At 46.4% G+C, this 20,188-nt stretch overlaps 1 protein-coding gene and 1 long non-coding RNA gene across 5 annotated transcripts in view; both read left to right on the forward strand.

Moving 5' to 3' along the window:
- LOC131275064 (uncharacterized) overlaps positions 1-20,188 on the forward strand; it is a 360,126-nt gene that overhangs the window by 167,724 nt on the left and 172,214 nt on the right. The window lies entirely within an intron of this gene.
- Positions 93-18,270, forward strand: LOC131275059 (pleckstrin homology domain-containing family M member 1-like). Of its 3 annotated transcripts, none has more exons than XR_009182489.2 (5): positions 93-229; positions 6,639-6,727; positions 10,367-10,614; positions 14,055-17,317; positions 18,064-18,270. XR_009182489.2 is itself a non-coding variant. In XM_058284423.2 (5 exons), the coding sequence occupies exons 3-5, from the start codon at positions 6,680-6,682 to the stop codon at positions 14,587-14,589; spliced, it is 831 nt and encodes a 276-aa protein (XP_058140406.1). In that variant the 5' UTR covers positions 104-229; positions 4,863-4,886; positions 6,639-6,679; the 3' UTR covers positions 14,590-18,270. The 3 variants fall into 3 exon arrangements, 2 of the variants coding, with proteins under 2 accessions (XP_058140407.1, XP_058140406.1); XM_058284423.2 differs by adding an exon at positions 4,863-4,886 and having other exon boundaries at positions 104-229; positions 14,055-18,270; XM_058284424.2 differs by having other exon boundaries at positions 14,055-18,270.

A 20,188-nucleotide genomic window follows, 5' to 3' on the forward strand; every position in this document is an offset into this window, starting at 1 on the left:
GTCGGCTCGAGGGGCCGGCCCGTGGCTGGCCCCGCCCCGCGGCTCCTCCGGACCTCGCGATTGGCTCCGCGTGCCGAGGGCGGGCCCGGAGCGCAAAGCCAGCGTGATGGCGTCAGGCGCCGCAGGGCTGCGTCCTGTTGTCAGTGGCCGAGAGGCCGCAGCTTCCGGCCAGAGGCTGAGGGGCTGCCGCCGCCGCGAGTGGCCCCTGCCCCCCTGCCCGCCCCCCTTGGTGAGTCAGGGGTCAGGGGCGAGGAGGGCAGCGGAGGGGCGGCGGGGCCGAGATGCAGACGGGCGGTGCGCATCCAGCCCTCTCTGTGATCCCACACCCTTGGCTGCCTTGAGACTGGCCTCAGAACGCGCACCCCTTCCCAGTCCCAACTTCACCCAGTCCCTCCTTCGGCCCACTCCCCCGCAGTCCGCCCCCAGCCTTCGACCTGCAGGACCACCACTGGGTCGTCTCTTCCATCTTCTCCCCTGACCTCACCCCAGCCCTTACCTCAGGTAGTAGCTAACTGCCTGGCTCTGAGCAAGCGCCTAGATTTGGAAGCCTTTTTATCCCAGTCTCTCACCTCCCCCGAGTTCTGCTCATCCCAAACACCCCACCTCGGGCCCACTCTCGTTTAAGACCTTCCACCAAAGTAGGTGCCTTGTTGAGCTCATCCGTTTCTTCTTGGCAACTCTGATCCCAAAGTTATCCTGGGTCATATATATATCTTCTCACAAACTCAGCCCCTGACTTCCTAGCCCACCATGTATTTCCTGCATCTTGAAACTCCAGTCGTCTTTCCACTTCCTATCATCCTGTGGACACCCTGTCCCTAAGTCTAGGCTTAACTGCCCCCACCGCTTACTTCCCATTTCCTACCAACCTTCACCCATTCTTCTCAAATGTAAGGTTTCTGTGTTCTTTTACCTCTGCTGTCACACCCCAACTTTTCGTACTCATTCTTCTCTTGACCCAGCCCTTGCTTAACTTGAGCCCTTAGTGCAGAGCCCCCTGCCAACCCCACCGGTTGCTCCTCAGCATCTGAATCCAGGTGCTTGCTCAGAGCCAGGAAGCTGGCTACTGAACGACCTGATTGGGGGTGTGCAGAGCCTTAGTTGGTAAATAAGTGTTGAGAAATAGAGTTCCTTCCCTCCCTTTCTCGGGGGTTGGGGTTTTCCTTGGGTGTCTGATCCCCTGTACCTGACCCCAGGAATTGTGTTCTGGCATTCATATTAAATTACTTGTCCTGTCTGCTGGAACGGAGGCATCATGCACATACTTGGGAGATGACAGATGGTCATTCACCCAGCTCACTTGGCCTGGGGCAGTGGAAGCCATCACGTCATTTTGGCTGGTGTTTTGGCCCTGGAGAACCTCAGGGAGTTCCACTGTGTGGGGTTGGTCATGATGACAGAACCATATCCATGTGCATTGTCCTGGCACTTACAAAGGACCCTCTTCCAGTGCTCCTCTCTACCAGGGCTGTTTGCTGCTCAGTCCCAACACTGAACAAAGGGTACAGGATGGGTGCCAGAGATGCTGTTTCATGTTGTGAAAGGTATTGGTGCATTGGTGAGTGGGTCCTGGGGAGCCTGAGGCCTCAGTGGGTACAGAGGCCATTGAATCACTTCCTCCTTTTGCAGGTGCTGTCTCATTGAATTTTGGCTGTTTTGGGTTACCTCTGAATGCAGGGAGTTGAATTATCTCAGTAGCTGAGGCAAAGAGACTTTCTTGAGTCACCCAGGCCCCAGCCCAGAATTTACAGTCAGTCTCCTAGGTCTTTTTGGTGCACATTCCCTCTGAGTTCTGGTCATCTAACTTGAGAAGGGTTGGCTGTCCTTATACAGCAACTTAAAGGGCCCCAAAGGGGACACCTTGCCTTTGCTTGCCATTTCATCGTTATTTTCTAATTCCTTTAAGCACTGAATGCTGTTTCCCTTCACTAGCCCTTCATTATAGTGAAATATACCTGAGTGGTTTTCAGCCTCGTAAGTAGTTTGTGTAATGGAAAGCTCTCCATAATGACCCCACCACTTACAAGTTGTATACCTTAACTTTCCAGTTTGTGAAATGGAGACAGTAATACTTGCCTTGTGCCTTATTTTTATTTTGCTCATCATTTCATTCAGCAAGTGGTTCTTGTGTTTGTGTGTGTTGTTGTTTCCCCCACCACCACCACAACTGTATGGCAGACACTGTTCTAGGCACTGGAAATGTAATGGCGAATGAGACAGGCAAAGTTTCAGTTCGTATTCATTCAGAATTTTGTCCTAGATAGACTCCTCTGGGATATAGGACAGGAATATTGGGGAGATGGGTGTTATTAGATGAAAGAAAGGAGAAAGGAAAGAAAGAGACTGAGTGCTCACCAACTTCACATTTCTGCCCTTGCCTACTAGCCCTTGGTCTGAGACTCACAAACTTCTAGAAGTTTCTAACCCTCCAGGTCGTATTTAATTGCTCCAAAGACTAAGTCTTCCCCACCTCTCACAGGATACTTGTCCAGAAATCCAACTTCCTTCAGGTGGAAGAAAGGTACTATTTACTCATTCAGCACTCACATGACTGGAAGATCACCTGCCTTTCTGAATCAGAAGATAACTTTGTCATTTTTTTTCCATACTGGTAACTGTCAGTCTTTTCCAGCTGAAAAACATGACTCATCAATTAGTACTGGAGCTCAATGGCTTAAACATCAGGCTGTTCTGAACAGCCGGGTACACAATTTGATTCAGGCAGTAGAGGGAAGGCTGTTGGGAATGGCTGAGGAGTCCCTAAAGACAAGAGAAGAAGTTGCTGTTTACTGATGGGTTGAATGTTTTGAAAACTCATTTGAAAGCGTTGAAGCCAACTGTCCATTTCTTCTTTTAATGTAAGTTTCAAAAGCCATTCTGCTCTTTTTTTTCTTCCTTGGTTTCAGAGGAAGTAAAATTGAATATATATGGAAGGCAAGACAGTATAATGAAGAAAAACAACAAGGATAATTCCTTCCTAACTATGTATTGGAACAATTAAGAAATGATAGCTCTGAAACTTAGGTCCAGTGGAAAGGACCTGGGCTCAGCTGGTTGGGGCTATAGATCTGATTGGCAAGTTGGTTTTAGGGTTTACTTGCTTGCAGATAAAAATGAAGCTTTTGAGTATCCTTAAAACTCTCTTAAGTAATTAGTTTGCCTGAAACTCCTTGAGCCAAAGACCTGAAACTGTTTGACGTGGTGGAAAGGCACAGAACTTGGGAATGAGGAAACCAGAGAAGTCTGTCCCTTATCTGAGGCCTGCTTCTAATGAGCCTTAGTTTTCTCTGCTAATCATTTTACAGTTGTAAGAATTAAATGAGATCAAAGTATGAGATTAGAAAAGCTTGTGTATATCTGAATGTTATAGAGCTTTCCAGGGTGAATCAATACTTAGGGGTAGAGGTAGACTTAGCCTCTGTATCACATGATTTGGAGTTTTTCTAAAGGGCAGAAGTCACCTTTCCCCTGGTAGACTTTTTGAGAGTTATTTGGTAGTGTTGCCTAATTTCTCCCCTTAACTCACTTCAGCATAGGTCTCTTTGAAGCCACACCCTTCTTTGGTTTGGTTGTTGTCAACAAAGAGAGGTTTTTTTAAAAAAAAGATTTATTTATTTATTTATTTCTCTCTCCCCCACCCCCACCACCCCCACCCCGGTTGTCTGTTCTCTGTGTCTATTTGCTGCGGCGTCTTTGTCCACTTCTGCTGTTGTCAGCGGTACAGAAATCTGTGTTTCTTTTTGATGCGTCATCTTGTGTCAGCTCTCTGTGTGTGTGGCGCAACTTCTGGGCAGGCTGCACTTTCTTTCACGCTGGGCGGCTCTCCTTATGGGGCACACTCCTTGAGTGCAGGGCTCCCCTACGTGGAGGACACCCCTGCGTGGCAGAGCACTCTAGCACTGTGTGTGGGCCAGCTCCACACGGGTCAAGGAGGCCCGGGTTTGAACCGCGGACCTCCCATGTGGTAGACGGACGCCCTAACCACTGGGCCAAGTCTGCTGCCCAAAGACAGTTTTGAGGACAGAAATTGAACCCTGTCACATAATCTGTTTGATTTGGGTCCTGGGTGGCTTAGGTGGATGATGGCGTGCTGACCAGCAGTCAAGGCCCATAGCTGCATCTCATTCCACCAGTGATTTCTTGTGTCTAGATTGTTGGATTCCTGCCTCTGAGTTGGTTTCTGCCTCCCTAAGGCATTGTGGAACAGATATGACTAGGCAGAGTACCTTGGCTTCTTACGAACAAAAGGATGCCCTAAATTGGAACCTGAATCCCAAGGTCTTGGTCCTCTTTTGCAAATTGTCAAGTAACTGCTTTCTTCTAGATTCCTCTGAGCTGTTGTCATTATGTGGCTTTTCTGACAGTTTGTTTTAGGAGTCGGTTACTTGTCTGGCCCTCCTCTGACCTCTCTTATCTTCAGTGTACTTTGGTTTAGGAGAGGATGTCTTGACCAGGGCACCTGCTTACTACCACCCCCTCTCCATTAATACCACATTATTCTCAATTAATTAGTTAATGAGGCCTTAATGGGACAGGCTGTTGTTCAGATTTTTGAGATCCATGTCTTGGGGACCTGGCCTGACTGGCTAGGACAGGGCAGTTAAGGGAGCTTGAGGACTCCATCCGGAAGGGCAGGCCTGAGGGCGAGAGGCTTTAGGCCACTGAAATTGCTGAGGGTGTTGAGTCTCAGGGTCTTGTGACCAGAGAACCTGCGCTTTGCCTATAGGGCAGTTTCCCTGACTGCACTTGGGCAGCTTAAAGGAACCTAAGCTCCAGGGTCAGACACATTGGCAGGGGTGACTCTGGGATAGGTCTGTGCCATTTGTTTAACTGACGCGCACATTCCTTTTTTTGCCCTCTAGGTCCAGGTGTGAGCTGATCCCCAGGTAGGTGGGAACAAAGACTATGGTGACTGGTGAAGCAGTCAGGCAGGGGCTGCGTCCAAGGCAAATGCTCTTCCTAGAGGTCTGTCATGTCCTGCCAGAGCTGGCCTGCAGCGGCATTCCTCTGCAGATCCTGCCTCCCTCTGTCTCACTTAGGGAGGTCCTGACACAGGGTCCTGTTTACCATCTACCCATCCCATAGGCCAGGGGTTGAATCAGAGCATCATCCAGTTCTAGGGCCACCCTGCTTCTGTCCCTTGCAGACCTGATAGCCTCCTGCTTTCTTACAAACCTTTCCTGCCAGACCAGCCTTGATGTTCCCCTGCACCTGGACTCCCAGCTGAGGAGCTCTCCTCCCTGCCCACCTGAACCTGGCTTATACTTCGCGCTTCCAGAAAGCTTTCCCCATTCACTGAAATGATTGCACCTTTTCCCTTGAGCTGGAGTTGGCATCTCCTGGGGGTGGGGGTAGAGGCAGGCCATTTATCAGCTGTGGGATCTTGGGAAGTTCCTTGATCTCTCTCAGCTTCCATTGCCTTATCACTCCTAATGTGGTTAATGACTAAGTGAGGCAAAACATGTAAAGGAAACAATTTATTCATCATTCTTTGGTTTTATTAACTTCTGTAGGGCCATGAATTTTTTAGATCAGGGGCTGCAAATAACCTTTTTTTTTGGTGTTTCCTTGATGCTCAGCAGTGTGTTCACTGGACCTTGTTTAAATGTGAATGTTCAAGTTGCTAGGGTGGGACCAGGCCAGCTAGTACCCCCTCAGACTCAGGTGGAGGCTCTACCAACCAGCCCTTCCCTGGCAAGGAAGCCAGCTGTCATGAGGCTGCTCTGGTAGAGCTGGCTTTATCTTGAACCTGGGATCTGGTTCCCCCATAGTCCTACATTGGGCCCTGACTTTACCTCCTTTTCAGGATAGTACTTGCACCTGCAAGAGAAAGTGAGGGCTTCAACAGTAGAGAAAAAAAGAAAAGATTTAACTGTGTAGCGCTTGTATATTTGGTATGTGGGTGGCCACATCCACTGGGATCATAGGCTCGTTTATTGAGCGCCCTGTGTGAGGAGCTTTGCACACATTCACAGTCTCTGTCCGGCAGTCTGATACCCTGCCCCAGCACACCCACCTGGTTAGTGGCAAAGTGGAGGTTAGAACCTTTGTTGCTCCTGTTTAGATGCATCTTCCTGTGCTGTGCAAGGCAAACCCTCGTAACCTGAAGGGAAGGCAGAAATGTAAGAGCAGAGTCCTCCCCTTTGGAAGCTATTTCAGTTGCAAGAGTCATTTGACTGTAGACACACAGGACTGGGGCAAGAGTCACAGGGCCTGTTGCAGAACCAGGGCCTGAAATGTGAATTCTGAGCCCCTGCTCCCTGGTGCCTGTGGATAGTTAGCTGCAGCATCTCCCCTGCACCCTCAGCTCATCTAAATAGGCCTTTCATTTCCTCCCATTCCCTATTCCCACAGGGTTCTGGCTTTTTATGCCAGCACTTGATGTAGAGTAAAGGGCCTTTACCGCCCACTCCTTGGGGCACATCCACCCATGGATCATAGGACTTCTTGCCTCCTGAGGTCTGAGCTCTCTGACTTTGTCCTTCTTTATAATCCACTCTCCAGGTTTTACTTTAGTATCCAAAAGGTCTTTAAGTTGCAGTTTTGGTAACATCAGCCGACCTTCTGCTGCCTTTTGGGTGGGACTCTGGCTCAAGTTAAGTATGGAGCTTGCTCATCTGGCCTCATCTGTCTTGTAGGTGTCATGTGAATATCTGCGAGAGCTGCTGTGAGAGTGGAAATGCTCTCAGTGGTGGAGAATGGCCTGGACCCCCGGGCTGCCATCCCGGTAGGTGGGCAAGGGGGGATCCAGGGTGGAGAAGAGGTGCAGAGAGACAGCTCTTTTTCTGCCTTTGAAATGATTGGGCACTATTCAAAAAGAGAGGACTTAGACTGAGAAAAAGTTATAGCAGAAGTAGGCTCTGAGGAGATCCTACCCTTTCTCGGTCATCTTCTTGGTGATTGAATAAAGAATGGCAGGGGAAGGATAGAGAGATTGAGAAGTGACTGCTAAGGAGAAAGTGGTTTTCTTTTTGGAGTAATGAAAATGCTCTAAAATTAATTGCAGTGATGAATGCACAACTCTGATTATAACAAAGGCCACTGAATGTTCATTTTAGATTGTATGGTATGTGAATATATCTCAATAAAATTACTTTTTTTAAAAAAGGCAATTTACAAAAAAAAATAGTGGGGATTTAAGATAGACTACCTAGAGATCAGGGACTTCCATTTAGACTTTCAGCCCTCTGCCTTTAGGCCATGATTGGTCACACAGTTTGGCCGATACAATAACTTGGTTAGAAACAATTTCCCAAGCATTAGTTTTTATGTTTTGGTAATTTTTGTGCACTATGGAAGTAAAGAGGGCAGGCATCTTACATGGCCAATAAACACATGAAAAGATGTTCAGCGTCATTAGCGAGCAGGGAAAAGCAAATCAAAACCGGGGAGATACCACTTGGGACCCACTAAGATGGCAATAATTAAAAAGTCAGACAAATACAAGTATTGAGGATATAGAGAAATTGGAACCTTCAGACATTGCTGGTAGAAATGTTAAAATGTTGTAGTCACTTTGGAAAATAATTTGACAGTTCCTCAAAAATTTAAACGTAGAGTTACCATATGACCCAGCAGTTCTACTCCTAGACATATACCCCAAAGAACTAAAACATGTCCACACAGAAACTTTTTTTTATTCTTACATTTTTATTTATTTTATTTTATTTTATTTTTTTACACGTTTAAAAATTAATGTTAATAGATCACAAAGAATGTTACATTAAAAAACATAAGAGGGGAAACGGACTTTGGCCCAGTGGTTAGGGCGTCCGTCTACCATATGGGAGGTCCGCGGTTCAAACCCCGGGCCTCCTTGACCCGTGTGGAGCTGGCCATGCGCAGTGCTGATGCGCGCAAGGAGTGCCGTGCCACGCAAGGGTGTCCCCCGCGTGGGGGAGCCCCCACGCGCAAGGAGTGTGCCCGTGAGGAAAGCCGCCCAGCGTGAAAAGAAAGTGCAGCCTGCCCAGGAATGGTACCGCCCACACTTCCTGTGCCGCTGACGACAATAGAAGCGGACAAAGAAACAAAAGCAGACAAAGAAACAAGACGCAACAAATAGACACCAAGAACAGACAACCAGGGGAGGGGGGGAAATTAAATAAAATAAATAAATCTTAAAAAAAAAAAAAAATAAAAAAATAAGAGGTTCCCGGTATAACCCACTCCCCAACCCTCACCCCCATCATTTTTGTAAATTGTATTTTTTTAAAGATATATACATCACAAAAAATATAAGAGGTTCCCATATACCCCCCAACCCCCCACCACTCCTCCCACACCAATAACCTCCCCCATCATTGTGGCACACTCATTGCACTCAGGGAACAAATTCTGTAGCACTGCTGCACCACATGAATAATAGTTTACCCTGTAGTTCACACTCTCCCCTAGTACATTCAATGGGTTATGGCAGGATATATTCCACACAAAAACTTGTACACAAATGTTCATAGCAGAATTATTCATAATAGCCGAAAAGACCATCAACTGAATGGGTAATATTCAACAGAATATTATTCAGTCCTAAAAAGAAATGAAGTTCTGATACATGCTACAAAGTGCATGAACCTTGCAAATGTCATGCTAAGTGAAAAAAGCCAGACTCAAATGGTCACATGTTGGATGATTCCATTGACATGAAATGTCTATATCAGGCAAATCCATTGAAACAGAAAGTAGATTAGTGGTGTTAGAGGCTGAGAGGAGGAGGGAATAAGGAGTGACTGCTAATGGATAAGGGGTTTCTTTCTGGAGTGATGAAAATATTCCAAACTTTGTCATGATGATTGCACAATTCTGTGAATATACTGAAAACCACAGAATTACACACTTTAAGTGGGTGAATTTTATGATATGTGAATTATATCTCACTAAAACTTATAAAAGACCATTTAACTTTTCAAAGGACATTAGCATTTACTGCTTCTACTAAAATCAAAATAAAAGGATAAAATATTTATCCATAATCCTATCACCTAACAAATCAACCACATTTTGAGCAATCCTTTCTAGTCCTTTTCCAAAGGCTTTTATAACTCTGACATACTTATAATTACAGCAGAGTACAGTTTTTTACTCTGTATTTTCAAAGGATTTTATGTATATTTTACCATCATTTAACAAAGATTTATTGAGCCAGGCATAATGCTAAGTGTTGAGGACACAAAGAATGAAAAACTAGTGTTGCCCTCAAGGCGCAATCCCCACCCCTTCCCAACTACTGTAGATCAGAAACTATTTCCATTTAACAAATGAGGAAATTTACTGTAGATATGAGGGTCTATTTCTGAGTTCTCCATTCAGTTCTATTGGTCAATGTGTCTGTCTTTATGCCAGTACCATGCTGTTTTGACCACTGTAACTAAGTAATATGCTTTAAAGTCAGGAAGTGAGAGTCCTCCAACTTTTTCTTCTTTGTTTAAGACCTTTGTGGCTATTTGGGGCCCCTTACCGTTTCAAACAAATTTGATCATTGGTTTTTCCACTTATGCAAAAAAGGCTGTTGGGATTTTTATTGGGATTGCATTGAATCTGTAAATCAGTTTGGGTAGAACTGACATCTTAACGATATATAGTTTTCCAATCCATGAACATGAAATGTTCTTCCATTTATTTAAGTCTTCTTCACTTTCTTTTAGCAATGTTTTCCAGTTTTCTGAATACAGGTCCTTTATATCCTTGGTTAAGTTTATTTCTAAATATTTGATTATTTTAGTAGCTATCAAATGAGGAAACTGAGACTCTGAGAGTTTAAGTGAAAGTCTGAGGTAACCCAGCGGGTTACTGACAAAGCTGGGACTGAATCTAGGCCTCTGACTCCCAGGTCTGGGATCTTTCTTAATGTAGACATGGCTTTTGTTTTCTTGATATCTTAATTGTTCTAGGGTAGTGTTCTTGATGCTCTGCATTGATTAGCTCATTGATTCTCTGAGGAAACCTTGATCACATCAGTAAGGTGGAAAGCCCCACCTCTGTCCTAGATAGATATACGAAGCTCTCATATCTGTCCCAAAGCCTAGTCACTATGATAGTGCCACTATTTAAACATGAGATGCATATGGCCATAAGTTGACTGAAATTCCATTTAAAAAACAAAAAGATACATAATGAAGGATATGCAAAAAAAATAGTAGCAGTAGTTATCTCTGGGTGATGTGTGTGATTTTCATTTTCTTCTCTATGCTTTTATCTTTAGTCTCTAGAATTAATATATGCTATTTTTGTAGAAGGAATATATAGATACATACATTCATGTATGTACTCCTATGGCTGTGAATGTATTTCCCAACAAGCAAGAGTTAATTCCAGGGGGTCTCCATAGGATTTTTTCCTAAAGGACTTTCTTATATTTGGCATTGCCTAGGTCATCAAGAAGAAGCTGGTGGGATCAGTGAAGGCATTGCAAAAGCAGTATGTGTCCTTGGACACAGCGGTCACCAGTGAATATGGAGATGCCAACATCATGTGCAGCGCCCTGGAGGCCATGTTTATCCATGGCTTGCACGCTAAGTACATCCATGCTGAGGCTGGAGGAAAGAGGAAGAAAACTACCCACCAGAAGCCTCTTCCTCAGCCTGTCTTCTGGCCCCTCCTGAAAGCCATCACGCACAAGTAAGATCAGCTAGAGGGGTTTCAGAATGTGGGACACTTAGCGCTTCTGATCAACATTGAGAGAAACGAGCCAAGATGCCATAGAGGTAGGGGGTAGACAGTGTCCTGTATAAGGGTGTATTCTTAGATCCAGCTTCCCAGCCAGAGCATAATTAGATATTGAACCCCTCAGCCTTCAAGCAGTGACCTGGGGCTGATTCAAGCCCCTGGGCCTGGTTACCTCTAGATGGAACAGCCTCTTCTGTTTACTTCAGGCTGGCATACAAATATTTTCTGTTTGTCACAATGTGAAAAAGGTTGGGAAATATTGTTTTAGACAGGCAATTGGCAACCAGAGCCTGTGTGCCAAATCTGGCCTACCGTCTGTTTTTGTAAATAAAGTTTTATCAGAATATAGCCACGCCCATTCACATAGATATTGTCTGTGTCTGCTTTTACCCCATCATGGCAGAATTGAGTAGTTGATTGTATGGCCTGCAAAGCCTAAAATATTTACTATCCAGCCCTTTACAGAAAACATTTACCAGCCCTGTCTTAGGATGTTTAAAAGTCTGTGTGCTAAATATTATTTTTATGACTAGGGATGGGATTTTTCAAAAGAGTAGAATCCAGATAGAATATCTGAATATTCACTGTTGAGACATTTGTCTTTTGGCCTTGCCCCTAATTGCCTGGGCCTTTGAGCAAGTATCTGGCACTGTGTCTCCAAGGGCTATTATTAAATGCCACTTTCAGCCTGAAGGTTCCATGTCAGACTCTGATCTTCCTTTTCATGTCTACTGCCACTGTCCTATCTCAGGTTCTTACCTTTCTATTGGCTGACAGTGGCTTTCTAAGTGTCCCCTTATCTCATTCTGTTCTGTCTTTCCTTAGGTCAGTCAGCCAGTCAATACCTACTGAGCTTAATGGGAGCTCAGTCACTGAGTCCAGTAGAGTGTGGTCTGTTCTCCATGGAGGAGGCATGTACAAGGGACCATGACAGTTCAGAGGAGGGCATTTCCTTCAGCCCAAGGCATTCAAGAACTGAGTTTAGTAGCCTTAAGGTCTAATCTTAGTCTGAAAAATCTACACTGAAGTCTGCGTGGTTGGGGTTAAGTCACTTTCCTGCACAGAATCATGTACCAGGCTTCCAAAGGCCAGCCCCCACAGCTGCTGCCAGCCCCCTCAAGTGTCTGAATTACTAGGTTGGGTTTGAGGGTCCCAGAATCTGATCAGGTTGTCCAGGTGATTCTGATGCACAGCTGGTTATAGAGACCATTGCCCACTTGGCCTTATTGGTTTGCTACTCAAGACCTTCTTACCTGACTTTGCAACCAAATCACCTGCTCTCCCTCCACATGTTGTAATTGGACTGCTCAGCAATTGTCTGTTGTTTCCTTACACTTTATGCTTTTTCTGTCTGTCCCTTGTACCTTACATCTTGCCTCTTGGAAAACCCCAGGGCCCATCTCATATGCTGCCTTTTCTATGACATTTTCATACTCCAATCCTGAACTGATTCCCTCTACCCCCTGCCCCAGATCCACCAACAGTAAAAGTCACCTAACATGTGCCCTTGAATGGCAGTTTCTTGGAGTTAGGGCAGGGACCATGTCTTTACACTGTATCTTCATACCTCCAAGGACCTTGTACTTAGGTGCTCATCAAGCAGGTCTTAGGTGAACATATGGATGTCAGGGGTCCATGATGTAATTATAATGAACATGGTATTTATCCTTCATAATACCAACCTCAAAAAATTGGGGGTTTTGGCTTAGCTATTTCTAAATTCTCCTTGAAACACTATTACCCAGGAATTTTTTCATGCTTGTATATATTTGCCATCTTTATTATTGGTTCTTGCTAGTCAGTGGTTAAGAGACATGTCAGTAACATTTATGTAACCTAAGTATTTTTTTAAAAAATAGGTGTAATATGGTGGCATTTTCAACCATTGGAATTGTCCTGAATGATGTTGCAGTGATGGATATAGGCCATTTTATATCTTGTCATAACTTACAAAACTGGGTGGGAGAGGGTTTAAACTATAATGTAAACTATAATCCACATACTTAGTGGCAATGCTCCAATATGTGTTCATCAATTGTAACAAATATACCACACTAATGAAGGATGTTGTTAACGTGGGAAAGAGTGGGAGGGGTAGGGAGTGGGGCATATGGGAATCCCTTACATTTTTTTTTATTGACTTTGTAATAATATTACATTAAAAATATATATGTGAGGTCCCATTCAACCCCACCCCCCACCCCCCCTCTCCCCCCCCCCAACAACACTCGTTCCCATCATCATGACACATCCATTGGATTTGGTAAGTACATCTTTGGGCACCTCTGCACCTCATAGACAATGGTCCACATCATGGCCCATACTCTCCTCCATTCCATCCAGTGGGCCCTGTGAGGATTTACAATGTCCGGTGATTACCTCTGAAGCACCATCCAGGGCAGCTCCATGTCCCAAAGACGCCTCTACCTCTCATCTCTTCCTGCCTTTCCCTATACCCATCGTCCATCATGTCTACTTTTCCCAATCCAATGCCACCTCTTCTATGTGGACATTGGATTGGTTGTGTCCATTGCACCTCTATGTAAAGAGGAGGCTCAGATTCCACATGGATGCTGGATGCAATCCTCCCATTTTCAGTTGTAATCACTCTAGGCTCTATGGTGTGGTGGTTGTCCTTCTTCAACTCCATCTTAGCTGAGTGTGGTAAGTCCAATAAATCAGATTGTAGGTGCTGGAGTCTGTTGAGGCTCAGGACCTGGCTATCACATTGTCAGTCCAGAGATTCAAATCCCCTAAATATATCTTAAACCCCAACATTAACTGCACCTCCAGCACATTAGCATGAAAGTCTTATGAAGGGAGATCCCATCTGAGTCCAGATTCATCACACATAAACACCATTTCCAAAGAGGGCCATCTGCCCTGGTAGTTAACCCCATCGGCCATGACCATAACTCCCATGGGTCTCTTTAGCCTTCAAAGGAACCAATATCTGGGGGTTGTATCTGCTTTATCTGTCTCTCTGACTCTGCTCAGTTGTGCATGAGGGCAATCCTTCTGCCAGCCTCCAGACTCTTTTTTAGAAACTCGTAGCCATATAAACTCATTTCTCCTTTCCATTTCCCCCTTACTTTAGGTCAAACAGCATTTTAAAGTCATGTTATTTTATGTAGACATGGATATTCTGCTGATCCGCATTGAACCTTCCATATAAGGTCCTTTTCCAGTTGCATCATCAGTTGGTAGTTGATAGTGGTCCCTCGTTGCCAGGGAGGCTCATCCCGGGGTGTCATGTCCCACACTGAATCCCTTACATTTTTATGTAGCATTTATGCAATCTAATTATCTTTAAAAGAAGAGAAAAGAGAAGAGAAGACATATCAAGGATTTGTGATAGTTTCTTGAAACAAATCTGTTCTCCGCCTTCCCAGACATGTCATCTCAGAATTGGAGCACCTGATCTTTGTCAATACAGATGTGGGACGCTGTCGAGCCTGGCTCCGGCTGGTCCTCAATGATGGCCTGATGGAATGCTACCTGAAACTGCTCCTTCAGGAGCAGGCCTGGCTGTGCGAATACTATCAGCCCACAGCCCTGCTTCGAGATGCAGAGGAGGGCAAGTTTCTCCTTAGCTTCCTGCAGAGGCTAACATTCTTGTCCTTCGAACTCTCCTACAAGTCCGCCATCTTAAACAAATGGACATTGACCCCATTGGCCCTCTCTGGGCTTTGCCCACTCTCTGAGCTAGACCCTCTTACTACCTCTGGTACAGAACTACAGCGGAAGGAGTCTGTGGATTCAATTTCCCATTCCTCAGGCTCAGAGGACATCGAAGTCCAGCACTCGGGTCATAAGATCAGGCGAAACAGGAAGCTCACTGCCTCCACCCTCAGCCTGGATACAGCCAGTTCATCCCAGCTGTCCTGCAGCTTGAACTCTACAGCAAAAGGGCTATCGAGTGTCTAAGAAAAAGGCCCAAATCTGCCTACCTCAGGTCAAATATCTAGGTTACAAAATAACACAGGGGCGCCGTGAATTGGGACTTGAAAGAAAGAAAGCAATCTGTAGTCTGCCTGAGCCCAACACTCACCGGAAGCTGCAAGAGTTCCTTGGGGCAGCTGAATTCTGCCGCAATTGAATCCCCAATTTTGGGGTCCTCACGCGCCCTCTATATGAAGCCACAAAGGGGGGAGATAGAAATCCCCTGCTCTGGGAAAGCCCACAGAAAAATGCTTTCACTGCTCTCAAACAAGCTCTAATAGAAGCACCGAGTCTCGGACTTCCAAACCTCAGTAAGCCGTTCTACCTCTATGTTCACAACCGCCAAAGCATAGCAGTAGGAGTACTCACTCAATACCTCGGTTCCTGGCAAAGACCTGTAGCGTATCTATCCAAACAACTGGACACTGTAGCCCAGGAATAGCCCTCATGTTTACAAGCTGTAGCAGCTGCAGCCATGCTTACAGTAGAAGCTATAAAATTAACTCTTGGACAGCCTATTATTGTCTGGGTTCCACATGCAGTAGTCACAATCTTAGAAGGCAAAGAAACACATTGGCTTACTAACAGCCACCTGGTTAAATATCAGACCCTATTATGTGAAAATCCATCCATCCAGCTAGAACTTGTAAAAACCCTAAATCTAGCCACCCTGCTACCCGTAGAGCCAGGGGTTCCAGCCCATAACTGCCTGGAAACATTGCAAGAAGTATATTCCAGCTGGCCAAACCTCCAAGACGAGCCATTGTCAAATCCTGACATGGAGTTTTTTTACAGATGGGAGTAGCTTTATGCGGGGCTGCAATCAGCGAGCAGGATATGCTGTAGTAACATCTGAGACCACAGTAGAGGCGCAGCGCCTCCCAAATAACACATCAGCATAGAAAGCTGAACACATTGCCCTCACCCGAGCCTTGCAAATTGCAGCCGGAGCCAAAGTTAACATCTACACAGACTCCAAATATGCCTTTCTTACCCTGCATGCGCATGGAGCCTTATATAAACAAAAGGGACTCATTAACTCGGGAGGGAAGAGCATTAAATATGGCACACAGATTCTGGAGCTACTAGATGCAGTTTGGAAGCCTGCCAAAGTAGCTGTAATGCACTGTAAGGGACACCAGACAAGCCACAGCCCTGTTGCCCAGGGAAATCGGAGGGCAGACGCTGAAGCAAAAAGAGTGGCGCGGGAGGGATCCCTATCTGAAAACCTGGCTGCTGCTCTCATTCCTCAACCCCTTAATTATCAGAACATCCAGTATACACTGCCTGCTCTCCCCCCGCAGCCTTTGAGTCACCGAGAGCCACAATATACTCAAGCTGAGAGAGAGTGGATACTCTCTGAGGGCGGGACACAAGGGGAAAATGGATGGTGGACATTGCCTGATCACAGAATAATTGTGCCACAAATATTAGCAGCAACTGTAGTTCAAGACTACCATGAGAACACACACTTGGGAAAAACCCATTTTAAAGAAGTGTTAGAAAGATTCTTTTACATTCCAAGGCTAGTCACTATCACCCATGCTGTATGCCAACAGTGTGTGACATGTGCAAAGAATAACCCTCACCAGGGGCCCACAACAGCCCCAGGGGTCCAGAGAATTGGTAATATGCCCCTCAAAGATCTAGTAGTTGATTTCACTGAAATGCCACAATCTGGAGGCTATAAATATATCCTAGTCCTTGTTTGCATGTTTTCTGGCTGGGGAGAGGCCTTTCCCACTCGAACAGAAAAAGCTGAAGAAGTAGCCAAGGTTCTCCTCAGGGAAATCATCCCTCGCTATGGGCTACCGCTTTCAATTGGCTCTAACAATGGACCTGCCTTGGTCTCTGAAATCACTCAAAAGATTGCAAAGGCACTGCGCATCCAATGGAAACTGCACACCGCTTACCATCCTCAGAGCTCAGGAAAGGTAGAGCAAATGAACCATACAATAAAGACTTATATTGCCAAGATTTGCCAAGAAACTGGGCTAACATGGGTGCAGGTAAGTCCAAGTGCTCTCCTACAAATTCGAGCCAGCCCAAGCCGAAAACTAAGCCTAATGCCTTATGAAATCCTCTTTGGGAGGCCTCCTCCCTTAATCAGAAATATAGAGGGGGATCTCAGAGAAAGAGGAAACTTATCAATAGCTCAGCAGATGATAAGTTTAGGAAAAACCCTACATAACCTGCATCACTGGGTCCAAGAAAGGGCCCCCATTAGCTTAAGCAGCTCTGTACACCCGTACAAGCCAGGAGATGCAGTTTGGGTCAAGGACTGGAAGTCAGCTCCACTAACCCCTCAATGGCGAGGGCCCTATCTTGTCATTTTATCCACCCCCACTGCAGTTAAAGTAGCTAAAATCATCCCATGGGTACACCATAGCCAAGTCAAGCAAGCTGCCCCAGAGTCCTGGACCTGTATTTCAGATACCCACAGCCCAACCAAACTCATCTTGCAAAAAAGGGGAACACCAAGCCCTGCTCCAGTCACACCCCGGAAGCTGACTAGTCCACGCATGGCTGAAGATTGAGGAGGGAACACCAAGCCCTGCTCCAGTCACATCCTGGAAGCTGATTAATCTACGCACAGCCAAAGATTAAGAATCCAGTTTAATCTGTTGCAATGCCCCTTTGCCTAGTTTTCCTGCTTCTAGCCCTAACCTGTTCCCAGGTCGACACCACAGAATGTGAGCCATGTATTCAAAAGGTACGTACAGGGGCCCATGTCAACACCACATTAATATATCATAGTCATTACACCTGCAAGGGCCAAGGAACCACCTGTCAGTTTCAGGAAACCTCCTATAGTGTCTGTAATGCATCTGGCCAAATAACCTGCTATGACCCTAGACCTCCAACAGTCTCACGTAAATAGGAAATAAGAGTGCTTAATCAAAATGGGAATCTACTTTCCTCCACCCCAGTCATGAGCCAGAACCAACGAGTGTCCCTCCTATTTGACGCATGTCAGGTTATAGACTCTGGGATACCATGGAACACAGATTGTGGAGGGCTCAGCTGGGAGCAAATGTATACTCATAGCAATAAGTACATGTGTGCTCCAGAAATGGGAAGTGTAGCCCAAGGGGGGAGCTTTTGGTGCAAATACATAGGTGCATACTACTGCCCTATTAGTCTTGTGTCACCTGGGCCACCTGGATCACAGACATAGCTAAACAGACAGCTATCCTCACCAAGGGTATGGCCCCGGCTAACTGTCCACGTGGTCAATGTAACCCTTTAAATCTCACCATCCTTAAACCTGAATCCTGGCAGACTCAGGGAGTCCAAATGGGCCTCCGAACTCAGGGTGCTTCATAAAATATTATAAAGAAGGGGGACCTGTGGGGAGCCGCCCGGAGCTACGTGCATTTGCAGTCTCCAGCAACATGGCGGTTTTCATAAGTACGCCTACACCCCTGTGCTTCTGCCTTCTTCTTCCCCTTTCCCCAGTTTCCCAGGCAAAAAGTGTCATGCCTGCGCAACAAGATGTTGAAGCCATGACCAGCATTGAAGACCAGCAACCTGTAGCAAGTGCTGTAACAGCATTTTATTGCTTTATATGGAAGAGCCGCTTCATCAGCCTCTCACCCCCGGCTAATACCCTCCCCTTAGTATATATTCTGATGCTTCTACCCTCAATAAACGGAGACTTGATCAGAATCCTGTCTTGTCTCCGTTTTTCTTGCCTCTTGTCCCTCTTTCAGGTGCCAGTTCGTTTGACCTGCAGGCCGGGTCACCCATAGCCCACATCAGTGGTAGTATTTTTTTAAAAAGTATTTGCTGATTTTATCATCCTAAGTGTCTTCTCCCTATGCATATGGAAGGTAGACCTCTGTAAAGTGGGGTTAACCTTTTCTAGATTAATGGCTGTGTTAAGCAAAGGTGGGATTGGGGAAGTTTTCCTTTGCCAATGTAAAATGCTATGCTCTCTCCCAGACTCAACTGCCCATCTCCCAAAATCATTCCTACAGAAATTTTGGAGTCATCAGTAATTAGTGGTAGCCCATAGAGGGGATTAATAATCAAATGAGGGAAACGGACTTGGCCCAGCGCTTAGAGCATCCGTCTACCACATGCGAGGTCCGCGGTTCAAACCCCGGGCCTCCTTGACCTGTGTGGAGCTGGCCCATGCGCAGTGCTGATGCGCACATGGAGGGCCCTGCCACACAGGGGTGTCCCCCACGTAGGGGAGCCCCACGCACAAGGAGTGCGCCTGTAAGGAGAGCCACCCAGCGGGAGAGAAAATGCAGCCTGCAGCAAATAGACACCAACAACTCGCGGAGGGGGGGTCCCACTGAGCCCGGGTCTACTCCCTTCTCCAGTGTCTCTGCTGAACCACCCCGTGTGCTTACACCCCAACCTGAGCCAGGAGGATTTGACTACTTGGGATCCTCGGCTCCCGCCCCCATTTTGGCCCGACCTCAGCAGTTCACGGAAACTTTGGTTCGACACTTGGACACAGAGCTGCCTGCAGGGCCTGATCAGTTTGCTCTTCCAGGTCTGGATCTGAATGATAACCTAAGTCGGCATCAAAAGCTCCTGGAGGCAGATCCAACACTCGATTGGATTCAGAATCAGGCCCTAGCTATGCCTCCTCAACTCAAAAGTAGGAGTCACACTGCAGCTTTGAATCAGGCTGAAGATAACCAGTCATTTGAAATACTTGTTCCGCCTTTAGAGGACAGTCAGAGTTCAAAATCAGCTAAGTTTATTGCTTCACCCTCAAACCTGAAGAAAGATCTAGCTCACCATCGTCAGCTTGCTAAGATTGGAAATTCAGATCAATTAGCAAAAACTCTTGAAGATCAATCCTATGAGTCTGATCTTCTAGATCCAAGTCTGGACATATTTTATCCTCCAGACGGCCTACCTCTGGACTTACTAGAGAACTTAGATGAGCTTTCAGAGTCCCCTGAGGAGGCCGACCTTTCCCCACATGAGTGGGAAATCCAAACTCAGCATCTAGAGCCTGCTGAGGAGCTAGAACAATCTCAAACCCAACAGGAAGCCCCAGCTGAGCATCCAGAGCCCACTGAAAAAGTAGAACCATCTCCAGCCCAGCAGGAGAACCCAGCCCAGTCCTCAGACACCCTTGAGGGGGCTGAACTTCCTGCAGGCCAGCTGGAGGCCCCAGCACAGCCCTCAGAGGACCCTGAGGAGGCTGAACTTCCTCCAGTCCAGCCATATGACCCAGCACAACCCTCAGAGGCACATGAGGAGGCTGAACCTCCTCCATTCCAGCCGGAGGTCCCAGCTCAGCCTCCAGAGCCTGAAAGGGAGGCTGCACATCAACCTCCAGGGAATCTTGTGGTGATCTGGATGAAGCTCATTTTTCAAACTTTCCCAATGTCACACTCAAACCTGTAGATCTACAGCTTACCGTAACTCCAGAAGCCACTAGTGCTGGAACTTCAACAGAGCAGGAGGTCCCAGCTCAGCGTCCAGAGTTCGCTTATGAGGGTGAACCTTCTCCAGGCCAGCAAGAAGGCCCAGCTCAACTTCCAGGGCCCTCTGAGGAGGTGGAAACTTCTCCAGGCAAACCGGAAGCCCCAGCTCAACAATCTGAGCCGTCTGA

This window comes from Dasypus novemcinctus, chromosome 21 (genome assembly GCF_030445035.2).
Source record: "Dasypus novemcinctus isolate mDasNov1 chromosome 21, mDasNov1.1.hap2, whole genome shotgun sequence".
NCBI classification, from domain to species: Eukaryota; Metazoa; Chordata; class Mammalia; order Cingulata; family Dasypodidae; genus Dasypus; species Dasypus novemcinctus.